General features: G+C 43.2%; 4 protein-coding genes across 4 annotated transcripts in view; 3 read left to right on the plus strand and 1 right to left on the minus strand.

Moving 5' to 3' along the window:
- The window catches only part of LOC134213206 (uncharacterized), a 41,503-nt gene extending 40,775 nt beyond the window's left edge, over positions 1–728 (plus strand). Inside the window, exon 3 of the mRNA XM_062691922.1 lies at positions 21–728. Within this exon, the coding sequence (XP_062547906.1) occupies positions 21–227 (207 nt within the window). The 3' untranslated portion in view covers positions 228–728. The remainder of the gene's footprint in view (positions 1–20) is intronic.
- Positions 729–1,490: 762 nt separating this feature from the next.
- LOC134217397 (uncharacterized) lies at positions 1,491–2,124 on the plus strand. The gene is made up of 3 exons (XM_062696144.1): positions 1,491–1,649; positions 1,708–1,784; positions 1,843–2,124. Exons 1-3 carry the CDS (start codon positions 1,577–1,579, stop codon positions 1,993–1,995), a joined length of 303 nt encoding a protein of 100 aa, XP_062552128.1. The 5' UTR covers positions 1,491–1,576; the 3' UTR covers positions 1,996–2,124.
- Positions 2,125–2,887: 763 nt separating this feature from the next.
- On the plus strand, positions 2,888–4,158 carry LOC134217398 (chymotrypsin B-like). The gene is made up of 4 exons (XM_062696145.1): positions 2,888–3,124; positions 3,190–3,500; positions 3,569–3,718; positions 3,781–4,158. Exons 1-4 carry the CDS (start codon positions 3,058–3,060, stop codon positions 4,099–4,101), a joined length of 849 nt encoding a protein of 282 aa, XP_062552129.1. The 5' UTR covers positions 2,888–3,057; the 3' UTR covers positions 4,102–4,158.
- Positions 4,159–9,278: 5,120 nt separating this feature from the next.
- Positions 9,279–11,807, minus strand: LOC134210210 (transmembrane protease serine 9-like). Its single transcript, XM_062686253.1, has 4 exons — positions 11,744–11,807; positions 10,948–11,682; positions 10,157–10,252; positions 9,279–10,097 (listed from the first exon to the last, which is right to left on the minus strand). Exons 1-4 carry the CDS (start codon positions 11,796–11,798, stop codon positions 9,331–9,333), a joined length of 1,653 nt encoding a protein of 550 aa, XP_062542237.1. The 5' UTR covers positions 11,799–11,807; the 3' UTR covers positions 9,279–9,330.
- Between the last annotated feature and the right edge of the window lie 1,800 nt (positions 11,808–13,607).

Consider the following 13,607-nt stretch of genomic DNA (forward strand, 5'->3'; position numbering starts at 1 on the left):
CATTTTCTTACGTTTTGCAGGAGCTAAATCACAACGCACGTTTTTCCTCCGAATCAAGCAGTATTTCCAGCGAGGAGGCGAACAATATCATTCCAAAGATCCGCAGCATTGATAACAGGAGCATCAGTTCCGAATCGAACTCAAACTCCAGCGAATCCAACTCCTCCGAGCTGCTACTCGATTTTGTTCGGGCTAAGCCTTCGGCTATCTCCAACAATGTGGTCTAGACTATGGCGACCATGACCGTTGCACCTGGTTAGCTTGTCGCAAAACACTCACACTGCCATCTATTGTGACTGAAATAATACAAAATACTGCCCGAATGATTTCAAATGCAGAATGTGATTCAATTCATCATCATTATCATAATTATTATTATTATTATTTTAAACTGGGTTAGGAAGTCTATTTGGGCCGCATCCCATCTTCCGTCCTTAACGTTTATTACTCATCCGCATTCCAAACAAATTCATGACTGTTCAAACATTGTTGATATCTGAATATCAAAAAATCAAATTATTCGATTGGATTGTGAATGAGTAATTGTGGCTACGGGCAGGAATATATATTGCCGTCGAAGAATAACTTCTCCCTACTCCACGTGCATCCTCATCAATTGCGTATTAAGAACATCATCAGCATGCATAAGTATAAGTACTAACCCATAATAAAAACAAGCAATGATAAGAACAATTTCGAAAATATAAATATAGGGAATAAAACGAAAACAGCTGACGCTCTATAATTTGATGACCCATTTCCCATTATTTCGCGAAATCTTGAATTATGTCGTGAACAGTGCACAATGTCTCGCAAATGGCCGAAAATAGAATCTTCGAAAGAACCCTTTTACTCTCAACCATATATGGTTTTGGCAGGTTTTGTTGTATCATTCTCAGAGTTTCTGGTAAATGTTTGTATTTCAACTAAAAAATGCGTGGATTCCCAAAGAACATACAGAATAGGAGAGTAGCTTATGAAAAATAAACATGGCCTCTGACTATGAAATAAAGGTTGAAAGGGGTATAGTAACAAATTCAAAACATCGTAACAAATATGTTATAGGGTTTCTGTTCTGATTCTTCATCTCGTATATCGCACGTTATAAAAAATGAGTATGAAAAAAACAAAATAAATTTAACTTATTTTTGTGTTGCAGGAGCAAAACGAACCGACACAATGTTTAACAGTGCAACCCTAAATTATATAAATATTGACCAATCCTTTTAAAGAACCCAACTTCGATTAAATTTCGTAAAATTATCAAAAATCGCCTGTTTAAATTTACGCCAACCGTAATGCCTTTAATACATTCTCACGTACGTGGAAGTCAAAATTGTTCTATTCCATTGAGATCAAAGTCGTGATATTATGACCCATAGTAAAACCATTGTGCACCTCGTTATCATCTTTGCAACCGTCCAGAACTGAGTGAAAGATCGCAAAAAAAAACTGCACCGCGAAGCAGAATCTCTTCGTTATAGAAATATTAAAAGCTAACGTCAGACACAATCGCTTAGCCATTACGTTCTGGTAGCATCTCCCAGCAAGACGCAACGAGACTAGTCCAATTAAAATGAAAACTACAACAAGTGCGCTTCGCATGGCACTGCTGCTGTTGGTGGCATTCGTCCTAATTGCCAAAATTGGTAAGTGGTGATTTTCCATTCAGCGGTTCCGTGAAGTACATTTTTCCTCCTCTTAAAGAAAGCACCCCTGCATACCGCCAAGACATAATTTCCGAAAACAATTTAAAGCAGCTCAGTAAGGATGATCTTATACGGGTAAGTTAAATGACTCAGTTAGATTGGGATGCCAAGAATAAAATGAGTTCAATCGCAGCTTCTTCAATCGGACGCCAAATGGTCTTCGTCCAGTAACAGCCACGACGATAGTTCGGAAGAATTGAAGTACAAGCCAGTACCGTATGTTCCCACCAACACGGGCAATTCATTGATCAACACGGGTAACCAAATACCACAAGTAAATTATTGAGGCAGTTTCAAACTTCAAAACGTTATAAATGTTTTCAAGACGTAAAACGTGTGAAACATTCGAACAAATGACTATTATAATAATTAACTATAACAATTGAAATACATGTTTATATGTTATATAAAGTTAGCTGATTACAACTTCTTTTTAACTAATTCCGAGAGAACCACAATTCATTCTAAAAGATCATGAATAATAAAATATGTACCTCATCTCATACAATATATTATTGCTTTATGTATTTTAGTGGTAGCTAATCACAATATAATCCATATCAATCTGATGACAAACGCACACCTATTATGTCTGAACAATCAACATTAAATCACGATAAGTAGTCCGTGCAAGTGCTACCAACCACAACTCCAGAAGCGGCCAACGTCATTCCCATCAGCCTCAACCGTTTCTCCGATAAATCAATGCCACTTCTATTAACCACCTCAGGTTGCATTATCTTCCAGGCATTTGCAAGCTCACTTACTCATGCCGACTCCCAACTTATAGGATATTTAGATTGCGATACATACGTTTTACAAACATGTACAGTACTTGACATAAAACATCACACCAATGAAAATTAGATGTATTAACTATGGCATCTAGGTAGTTAGTCCATACCATGTGACATAGCTTGTAATATAAATAGCCTAGTCATGTTTTGTAAAATATACTTCCAAGTTGTCAATTTCCAATAACCAATGCAGAAACGCGTATGTTGTGCGAAAAGCACTATTGTTTTCTAACCCAAAATTTCAATCGAGAAGTCAGAGAATCGAACCCAGGACTTCTCTGATTGGTATTTTACGTACCTTTATCGACTATGTTATCTGAGGTTTCGCAATTTCTGAAGCTAATTGTGTGCTATCTGATGCCTGTGCCATTCTCAATGCTCTCAGTGGATGATGCAGTGATGCAACCGTTCCACTTTCAATTGCCGTTCGGAGCCTATTCATATCCAGAACAAAGGTTCACTGTAACCAGTTGATATATCCGTTGTAAATCACGCTAGTCATATGCCACCCTTTGACAACATTCGACAACCGATCGTCCGACAGCCCAATCATGAACCGTTCATTCATTGTTCTTCTTTTTGGTTTGCTTTTCTTTTACTCGGCAGCGACGACATCAGGTAAGTATCCATGTCAGATACTCTGTCCCTCCCTTTAGAGAATTGCCAGATTATTCCTCGTACAGATGAGCCCAATGCTACTTCAACGGCTTTTCGGATCGTCGGTGGCTACAGCATCACCATCGGTGCAATTCCCTTCATTTGTTCCATCCGTCAGAGAAATACGGGACCGCCAGTAGATAACGGCCAATGGAGCTGGTTGTGCGGGGGAACGGTCGTAAATCAGAACTGGCTGCTCACTTCCGCTCATTGCATTTTCGGCCTAGATATCGCTCGTATATTGGTTGTTTGTGGCCTACGCCAAGCCCGCACCATCCAGCTGGTTCAAACCAGCCCGGCTTATGTCCAGGGACAGAAAGGAAATGATTTGGCGTTGGTGTGTTCTCGTCCGTAATTGAGTGGACAATGCACTTGTTTCATTTTATTCGGTTTCTTCTACCATAGGTTTTGCTCAAGAAACCACTGGTTTTCAGTGACAACGTACAACCCATTACAATTTGGGATGGACAGCCGCTTCCATCTAACGAGGCCACAATTGTCGGTTATGGATTATCTTCGTACGACGTAGCAGGATGGCGAGCAAATGGTTTACAGGTATGGATGAAGTCATAAAAATATATTGAAACATAATCAGTTTTGAAACGCTCACTGTGAAGGCCGCCACCGTTCCAATACTGTCAAACGAACAATGTTACCAACGACTCGGTTATCTGGCTGCTTATCTGACAACTGATACCATCTGTACTGATAACGGTGCTGATGGCGCTGGAACCTGCGTCGGGGATTCCGGTGGTCCAGTCATTATTGCTACAGAGCAGCAAGCCTTCAATTTGATAGCGATACCATCCTGGACGGTTAGCCCGTGCGGTAGCGGACCGTCGATGCATACTCTTATTTCGCCTCACATCAACTGGATTCTCGACGTTATTACTCCAAATCTTGTGCAGACTATTGAAACTATTGATGTGTTCCCTTAATTGTATCATATTGGAAGTAAATGGAATAGTGAAGTCTTTTAACTCTGTAACATTTCCTCTAAGATGCTCAGTAATAATTTATCATTAAATATGTTTTCAATGAAATTTGAACTGATTGTGTGCAAGAAATTTCCTTTTTAAATATTTTGCTCTACGTAGCTCACCAGCATTGTAGCCAAAAAAATCTGTCAGGAGGGGATGGGTCTCCACTTATCCTTGCGTGCAAAGACGTAGGATTTCCAATCAGGAGATGACGAGTTGATCAGGATGTTTTCGAGTGGGAAACATTCTTGACTCCCTGGGCATAGTGTATCCATTATACTTGTCACACAAAATACATATTCATACATTGGCGGGCATATAAATATTTAATTATTCAGACTAAGGCCGAAGTGGCCTGTGCCGTATATAAGAGTCTTCTCCATTCGTCTCGGTCCAAGGCTACACGTCGCCAACCACGCAGTCTACGGAGGGTCCGCAAGTCATCTTCCACCTGATCGATCCACCTTGCCCGCTGCGCACCTCGCCTTCTTGTGCCCGTCGGATCGTTGTCGAGAACCATTTTAACCGGGTTACTATCCGACTTTCTGGCTACGTGCCCGGCCCACCGTAGTCGTCCGATTTTCGCGGTGTGAACGATGGATGGTTCTCCCAGCAGCTCATGCAACTCGTGGTTCATTCGCCTCCTCCATGTACCGTCCGTCATCTGCATCCCACCATAGATAGTACGCAGCACTTTCCTTTCAAAAACTCCAAGTGCGCGTTGGTCCTCCACGAGCATCGTCCAGGTCTCGTGTCCGTAGAGGACTACCGGTCTAATGAGCGTTTTGTAGATTGTCAGTTTGGTACGGCGACGAACTCTATTCGATCGGAGCGTCTTGCGGAGTCCAAAGTACGTACGATTTCCAGCCACTATGCGTCTCCGAATTTCTATGCTGGTATCATTTTCGGCAGTCACCAGTGCGCCCAAGTACACAAATTCTTCTACCACCTCGATTTCGTCACCACCGATGCAAACTCGCGGTGGGTGGCTCACATTGTCTTCTCTTGAACCTCTTCTTATCTTGTACTTCGTCTTCGACGTGTTGATGACTAGTCCGATCCGCTTGGTTTCCCTCTTCAGTCTGATGTAGGCTTCCTCCATCTTCCTAAAGTTACGTCCCATAATATCTACGTCGTCGGCGAAGCCAAATAGCTGGACGGACTTATTGAAAATTGTACGATGTTGAATAGCAGACACGAAAGACCATCACCTTGCCGTAACCCTCTGCGGGTTTCGAAGGGACTCGAAAATGCCCCTGAAACTCGAACTACGCACATCACCCGATCCATCGTCGCTTTGATCAACCGTGTCAGTTTATCCGGAAATCCGTGTTCGTGCATTAGCTACCATAGCTGGTCCCGATCGATTGTATCATATGCGGCTTTGAAGTCGATGAATAGATGATGTATGGGTACGTTGTATTCGCGGCATTTCTGCAGTACTTGGCGAATGGCGAACACCTGGTCCGTGTTGAAGCGTTCGCTCATAAAACGCGCCTGGTACTTCTCTACGAACTCCCTTGCAATTGGTGCTAGTCGACGGCATAAAATTTGGGAGAGTACCTTGTAGGCGGCGTTCAGCAATGTGATTGCGCGGTAGTTGTTACAATCCAGGTTATCGCCTTATTTGTAGATGGGACACATGACACCTCCCATCCACTCCTGCGGCAAAACTTCCTCCTCCCAAATCTTGGTAATGACCCAGTGCAGCGCTCTAGCCAGTGCCTCACCACCGTGTTTAAATAGCTCTCCTGGTAGAAGGTCGACCCCAGGGACTTTGTTGTTCTTCAGCCGGCCAATCTCCTCCTGGATTTCTTGGAGATCCGGAGCAGGTAAAACTATGTCCTGCGCGCGTTCTCCCAGGTCCATCACCATACCGCCATCTTCGTCTGCCACATCCTCGGCCACATCGCCAGTCAGGTGTTCTTCGTAGTGTTGCCGCCATCTTTGGATCACCTCACGCTCGTTCGTAAGAAGGTTCTCGTTTTTTTCCTTACACATATCAGGCTGTGGTACGTGACCCTTACGTGAACGGTTTAACTTCTCATAGAACTTTCGTGTGTTATTAGCGCGGTACAGTTGTTCCGTCTATTCACGGTCTCGATCTTCCTGCTAGCGATTTTTCCTCCGGAAAATCGAGTTTTGTCTGTTCCGCGCCCACCTATATCGTGCCTTGTTCGCCCTCGTGCGGTGTTGCAGCAATCTCGCTGCATTCTTCTCTTCTACTAACTGCTCACATTCGCCGTCATACCAGTCGTTTCTCTGATCCGGGGGCACCATGCCAAGTGCAGCGGTTGCGGTGCGTCCAATGGCGGATCGAATATCTCTCCAGTCATCTTCAAGAGATGCTGCGCCTAGCTGCTCTTCCGTTGGGAGTGCCACTTCCAGCTGCTGCGCGTATTCTTGGGCTAGCCTACCGTCTTGTAGCCGCCCAATGTAAAGCCGCGGCGTCCGACTTCGATGCGTGTTGTACGTCATCGAGAGTTTTGGGCGCAGGCATACTGCAACGAGGTAGTGGTCGGATTCAATATTCGCATTGCGGTAAGTGCGGACGTTCGTGATGTCGGAGAAGATTTTACCATCGATTAGAACGTGGTCGATTTGGTTTTCCGTTTCTTGGTTAGGTGATCTCCTTGTGGCCTTGTGGATATTTTTGCGGTGTGGATATTTTTAAGATGCTTCGGACTACCATTCCGCGGGAGGCTGCGAAGTTTATGCATCGTTGGCCGTTGTCATTCGATACGGTATGCAGACTATCCGGTCCGATGACCAGTCTATATATTTCCTCCCTTCCTAACTGTGCGTTCATGTCACCGATGACGATTTTGACGTCCCGCAGTGGGCATCCATCGTATGTCTGCTCCAGCTGTGCGTAGAACGCTTCTTTCTCGTCGTTGGGTCTCCCTTCGTGTGGGCAGCGGACGTTGATGATGCTATAGTTGAAGAAACGGCATTTAATCCTCAGCTTGCACATCCTTGCGTTGATTGGCTGCCACCCAATCACACGATGGCGCATCTTACCCAGCACTATGAAGCCGGTTCCCAGCTCTTTGGTGGTGCCACAGCTTTGGTAGAAGGTAGCCGCTCGATGCCCGCTTTTCCACACTTTCTGTCCTGTCCAGCAAATCTCCTGCAGCGCCACGACGTCGAAGTTGCGGGGATGTAATTCATCGTAGATCATCCTGTCGCAACCTGCGAAACATAGCGACTTGCAATTCCATGTTCCAAGCTTCCAATCGTGATCCTGTATTCGTCGCCTAGGTCTTTGCCGATTATATCGAGTCGCATTATCTCTTATATTGTTCGTAATGATTGGTTTTCTAGGCGGCTTATTGGGCCTACGCAAACCTCCTGTCTCGTCGGATGGCCGTCGTGTCAGGGCTGTTTAGCGTCCCACCTAACACCAGGACTTGGGCTTGTGCGCTTTGAGCGGCACACGGTCGCTTTGGTGGGGCCTACTTGCGGATACATGCAGATTTTTATAGAGGTTTAACAGGGCCCACTGTCAAACCCCACCACATCCTAGGCAAGCCTCACAACTCGCAGATGGCCTGGGGAGGGATCGTACTTGGATAAGTCCCTGCTGCCCGGAAAAGGACAAGGACACATGTTATGGTCATATTTCTTGGATTTTTTTCCAATGGTCCTGATTGATTTTGAAAAAAATGCATGCCGAAAAAAACTAATAAATCAATATCGATAATCCGTGAACGCGAATTTTAAAATAAACGTAAGAAACGGCTCAACGAAATCGATTTCTAGTGGCTTTACTCGCGTGAAAGAAAAAAACATTTTGTATAAATTAGCGTTCAGCTTTCTTGAATCTTTCACTTGCTGTGTATATGCAAATCGAGTTTTCATAATATTGTAATTATTGTTCTTTTCGGGTGGCCAACACCCGGAAAATAGGAAAATAAACTTATGAATCCCACAATCCGCGTAAAAAAGCACAAAATGCGATGTAAGCGTATAATTAACTGTATTATTTTCAAATATTTTGCTCCATTGGTGATGCATTCATCACCTTCAAAATTATATTTCATTCGTTTCATTTGTGACATACGGTAGCTCATGACTTTTTTCTGTCATGCTACTGATTTGTGTTCCATGACCGTTACACATGCAACACGTGACCATCAACAGATTTACAGTTCAAGACAGTACATTTTAATCCACTGTACTAGACTTACCAGCAATCAATTCTAGTTTTTTTTTTTCAAATCCACTGATGGATACTTCTGGTGACTTCCAGGACAAAGGACCATCATCTAAAAATGGCATTGGATAGTTCAATCAAAGTTAATTGCCTATATTCCAGGTATTAAACCACCCGACTTGGACATTAATTTACAGATGAAGTGCCAAACCGTTCCCCTACATTATGTGGAAGATATTGATTTGAAAAATGTATTGGAGGTAACCACTTTCCCTTCGATGGGATTCGAGCCCACGACCCTCAGTTGGCCTATGTCGGTCGACTATGTGTCCAATTTGGGAATCTCGAGCCCACTAAGTAGCCGCTAGGTCGCAAAGGCCGACGGAGGTCCTTTGTAGCTTAGTTGGTTAAAGAGACATTAGACAACTGTTTGGGACGGCAGATTTACTCTTAATATTAGAGTTTTCCAAAGAATCTCAAAATATCCCAAAAACTCGCAGACTCCTACCCATGCGACTAGAGTATTCATAGAAAACAACATAACAACGAGTGCACAAACCATGCATATTAGCACACACTCACACATTACATACAAACTTCAATTCAAGACAAAATTTTCAAAACGACTTATCTGCTTTTGTAAACAAAGATTCAATCGACGGTTTGACGAATCTAATAACTCTCCTACGCAAACCAACACCATCAATAGGTAGGTGAAGGTTTCCGCTTCCTGTTAATGGTGTTGGTTTGCGTGGGAGAGCTATCAGATTCGTCAAATCGTCGTTTGAATCTTTGTTTACAAAAGCAGATAAGTCGTTTTGAAAATTTTGTCTTGAATTCGTCGAGCTAAATTATTGCTTATATGACTCTCTTATCCAAAAATTTTTCGTAGCATAATCAGAAATCAGCTCAGCACATCTCGGGACTGTATGACAAGAAAAAAAAATGTATGACACGGAAAAAGTACAAAAACCAAACATAACTAGAAACAAAAATCAAATTTATTGCAAGTTGATTGGTTGAGAAACATTTTACAATACAGAATTGGAATCGATCCAAGAGCGGTAGTGAGAAATACCAACATAAACAGATGGGCGTCCAATAGAACCGCATGGCATCCATCCCCAGGATACAATACCGACCTGGGTCTGCACACCATTGGCAATGGTGTACAGTGGGCCGCCAGAATCTCCAGAGCAGGCCGAAATTCCTCCGGTCAGAGGGCCAGTGCAAACGTTGGTTGTTCCAAGGGGACTGTTTCCTTCGCCGCCATTGGCCTGGACGCAAGTATCGTAATCAATGATTGGTTTCACAACCTTCTGCAGGATGGCGGGCATCGATGGGTTGTTGGTGGTGGAGGTGCTGCCCCATCCGGCCAGAGTTGCTGGGCCGGGCTGAGCAGTTGATCCTGCCGGTTGCAGATTGGCTGGTTGGACGAAATTGTTGAAGTTTAAGTAGCTAGCCAAACGCATGACGGCCACATCCGATGGATTCACTCCACCAAGGTACTCTGGATGAACGATAGAAATATCCACGTTTACCACCTGGCGGGCGCTTTCCGTAACGGTGATATCATGTGAACCGGCCCAAATGGCGAACCGAGCATTCTCAGGCGATTCAGTGATACAATGAGCAGCTGTCAGGACCCATCGCTGGTTAATGACGGTACCACCGCAGATATGGGCCGATAGAGTCAAAATCAAACGTTGGACAGATACAATGCTAGGAAACTCATTTGGGAGGGCATTGATTCCACCGACCACGCGTCCTCCACGGGCCAATTCAATGTAGTCCTTGCCTTAAATAAATTAAGTTTATAGAATGTGATGCAACGCAGAACGGATGAATAGTACTTACTAGGCGCTGCAGAGACAGCAGCGATCAAGCCAACTAAAAGCACCAACAGTTTCATTTTCGACGAATTACTGTAGGCTTCATCGAGTAGAGCTGTACCTATTTATACATTTAAGGCAGTTCATAGTCAGAGGCACATTTTGGTAAAGTTCAAACGCTTCCGTTATCTTCAAAAATCCGCGCTACCATATGTTGATAGGCAAGTGGTTGCTTATCGTTCAGAATAACCTGCGTAATGTTCGGGAAATTCACAATATCCGATAATCATATGATTACTACTTCATCGTATTGACGCGCTACGTATGGTACGGTTATCAAAGAGATTTTCACTTTGATAAGTTTTTTTTGTAGGATCACATTTAACTTAGTTGCGACATCCAATAAAATGGACTATGGATGCTAGATGAAAAGGCAGGGTTCAAATTCTAGTTACAAGTGATTCGTAATCACTACAGGACAACATTTTAAGACATAAAATGAATTGCCATATTTCTATCTGATATTGAGTAGGTTTGGCCTCAATTGTGGTGTTACTCCGAATAAAGAGCATAGGATTAACGCAAACGATTGACGTTTGGCGACATTAAACGCAACTCAAGCTAAACGTGCTTTATCATTATTTAAATAGATTAGATTTGATTTGATTGAATTTTTACAATAATCAGCCACCTGCGCAGAGATTTTTTAAGTTTCTCGATGCTATCTAGAAATCTAAATAAAGAACACTAACAAGTTTCAATGCGATAAATACAAGTTTATTAGCTTTTACGCTGAATTGGCATCAATCCAATCACGATAGTGAGAAATACCGACATAGACCGAAGGGCGTCCAATCGATCCGCATGGCATCCATCCCCAAGAAACAATACCGACCTGAGTCTGCACTCCGCCAGTGATAGTGTAGAGTGGGCCACCGGAATCTCCGGAACAAGCAGATACTCCTCCAGTTAGCGGTCCAGTGCAGACGTTGGTAACTCCCAGCGGGCTGTTTCCTGCTCCTCCGTTGGCTTCGGTGCAAGTATCGTAATCAATGATGGGTTTGACGACCTTTTGCAAAATAGCGGGCATCGATGGAACGGTAGTGGAGGAAGTGCTTCCCCATCCGGCGAGAGTAGCCGGACCAGGTTGTGCGGTGACGCCAGCTGGCTGTAGATTGGCTGGTTGAACGAAGGCGTTGAAGTTTAGGTAACTGGACAGACGCATCACTGCAACGTCCGATGGGTTCACTCCTCCGAGGTATTCCGGGTGCACAATGGCTTCGTCCACGTTAATGGTCTGACGGTTAGTTTCGGCAACAGTAATGTCGTGCGATCCAGCCCAGATGGCGAAGCGCGCATTCTCAGGGGATTCAGTAATGCAATGAGCAGCGGTCAAGACGAAACGTCCATTGATGATGGTACCACCGCAGATGTGAGCCGAGAGGGTAAGGATCAACCTTTGAACCGACACAATACTTGGGAACTCATTTGGCAAAGCATTGATTCCACCAACCACGCGTCCTCCTTTGGCTAGCTCAATGTAGTCATTGTCTTGAAATTAAAGGACAATTAGTTTAATTCATTAACGTATGTACAAATTAAATCTACTTACGAGGAGCTGCCGAGACAGCAACAACTGCGAACAGAAACAATGCTAGAAGTTTCATTTTTGCAAACCAACTGTAGCTTTTGACTGCATAAGCTTCTATTTATATAACTTGGGGTTTGGGGGGTGTTGCTTATACAATTACATATTGCTTTAGATGAGATCGTTTGTTAAAATGCATTTATTCTGATACCGAACTGATTTTGATCATAGAGAATCAGACTTAAACTTGTTTTTGTCGATAATTCTTGGCCATGGTACAGGATAATGATATTTTCACCAGTGATTTAGAATGTCTATTTGATTAACCAAACTATATTTACTATAACAAGGCATGGTCAGAAGTTTTTTGTAAGTTCGTTTGTCTTTGCTTAATCTAAATGCGGTTCGTATGAGTTTGCTTATCAAATTGGTAAGACCAATGGGTAACACCAAAGCAATGGGTTTTCACAGTATTTTCTAATCGATTGAGATAACTCCTGTCGAAGCAACGTAAGATGCTCCTGGTTCTGCAAATCATTCATATTAGCGTTCCTTGAATTATGAGTATCGATATGTAAAATCATGCAGGCTGTCAATCGTATAAAAACTTTTATTTATACCAATTTAGGTAAAAATTTCATTTATCGGTGGTTATTTGGCGTTTCAGTCTATATTGTGAATGAAAAACAACTATATGTTTTCTTTCTCCAACGTTTCGATCCTTATTGGAAGAAAAAGATCCAATAAGGATCGAAACGTTGGAGGCAGAAAGCATATAGTTGTTTTTCATTCACAATATAGACTGAAACGCCAAATAACCACCGAAAAGTACATTGCTAACAGTCACCATAAGTGAAAATTTCAACATAATAAATTCCATAATATCCGCCATACCGCAATTTTCCCGGTCCACAGGATGTTGGGTAAATTCATAAAAGAATGACCTAACTGTGTCCTTTTTTTACCCAGATTCATGAGAAAAACGATGCGACTCTCCAGAAGCAGCAGAGTGGATTTCGAGCAAAAAGATTATTTGTGGGCAAATGTGATCGTTTAAGCATAAGCGAGCAGAAAAACAAAATTTCAATCACTCTACTTCACATATTATCATGATTAAGAACGCCTAAAGCTAAAGAGAATATGTGGAGTAAAGTGATTATATTTGACATTTTTGGAGCCACCAAAAATTATTCAAACTTGGTAGTAATTTAACTGTACACTCAAGATTGGCTCCTCCTTATGCTATCGCACAGGGGACTTTAATAACCTTTGACGTTTTGCCAAGCCACAATAATCTAACGGCCTTTTTCCGACCTCCGCACAGTATTTATGGCCAGCTGAAGCCCTCGCCGCTCATTCGTGACATGCGTGTTTCCGGTGCGAGCCCAGTGTTCATTGTTCTACAGTACCCGTCAGAAGATGGTAACTGATTTATATCAGAACTTGTTATTGGGTTACAGCACTTTTTTGTAACAGAAGTTCAAAGAAGTTACAGCTCGTTTGGGTTTTCTTCACCTCGTCCAGCGTTGGTGGTTCCACAGCTTGACCGTCGCCGACTATGTCCATCCTGATTTTTAATACACCTTCATTTCCACCGTTCAACAAATCTTCGAAGTGCTCCTTCCACCTGGCTGCCACCATAGTCTTGTCTGTCAGCAAATTCCCCTTTCGGTCATTGCACATGGCGGGCAGTCTTATGTCGCGTGCCATTGACAGTTGCGTAAAACCTCCACATATCGTTTCTATTCATGTTCTTCTGCGCTTCAGCTATCACACTCTCTTCGTGTTGCTTTTTTTTCTGCGGATTCGTTTCTCTTCTGCCCTTGCTACACTGTACCGCTCTCTGTTGGAATGGGCACGAGCCACTAGCATTCGACTACTAGCAAAA

The sequence above is a fragment of the Armigeres subalbatus genome, chromosome 2 (assembly GCF_024139115.2).
Source record: "Armigeres subalbatus isolate Guangzhou_Male chromosome 2, GZ_Asu_2, whole genome shotgun sequence".
NCBI classification, from domain to species: domain Eukaryota; kingdom Metazoa; phylum Arthropoda; class Insecta; order Diptera; family Culicidae; genus Armigeres; species Armigeres subalbatus.

Excerpts from the sequence above, each read along its gene's own strand:
- LOC134217397 (XM_062696144.1), top strand. The coding sequence starts at position 1,577 with ATGAAAACTACAACAAGTGCGCTTCGCATGGCACTGCTGCTGTTGGTG. Across the intron at positions 1,650-1,707 it reads CGTCCTAATTGCCAAAATTG|AAAGCACCCCTGCATACCGC; the intron begins GTAAGTGGTGAT and ends CTCCTCTTAAAG. Across the intron at positions 1,785-1,842 it reads GTAAGGATGATCTTATACGG|CTTCTTCAATCGGACGCCAA; the intron begins GTAAGTTAAATG and ends GTTCAATCGCAG.
- LOC134217398 (XM_062696145.1), top strand. The coding sequence starts at position 3,058 with ATGAACCGTTCATTCATTGTTCTTCTTTTTGGTTTGCTTTTCTTTTAC. Across the intron at positions 3,501-3,568 it reads AAGGAAATGATTTGGCGTTG|GTTTTGCTCAAGAAACCACT; the intron begins GTGTGTTCTCGT and ends CTTCTACCATAG. Across the intron at positions 3,719-3,780 it reads GGCGAGCAAATGGTTTACAG|GCCGCCACCGTTCCAATACT; the intron begins GTATGGATGAAG and ends CTCACTGTGAAG.
- LOC134210210 (XM_062686253.1), bottom strand. The coding sequence starts at position 11,798 with ATGAAACTTCTAGCATTGTTTCTGTTCGCAGTTGTTGCTGTCTCGGCA. Across the intron at positions 10,253-10,947 it reads TGTCGGTATTTCTCACTATC|GTACAGCTCTACTCGATGAA; the intron begins GTGATTGGATTG and ends ATGTATAAATAG. Across the intron at positions 10,098-10,156 it reads TGCTGTCTCTGCAGCGCCTA|GCAAGGACTACATTGAATTG; the intron begins GTAAGTACTATT and ends AATTTATTTAAG.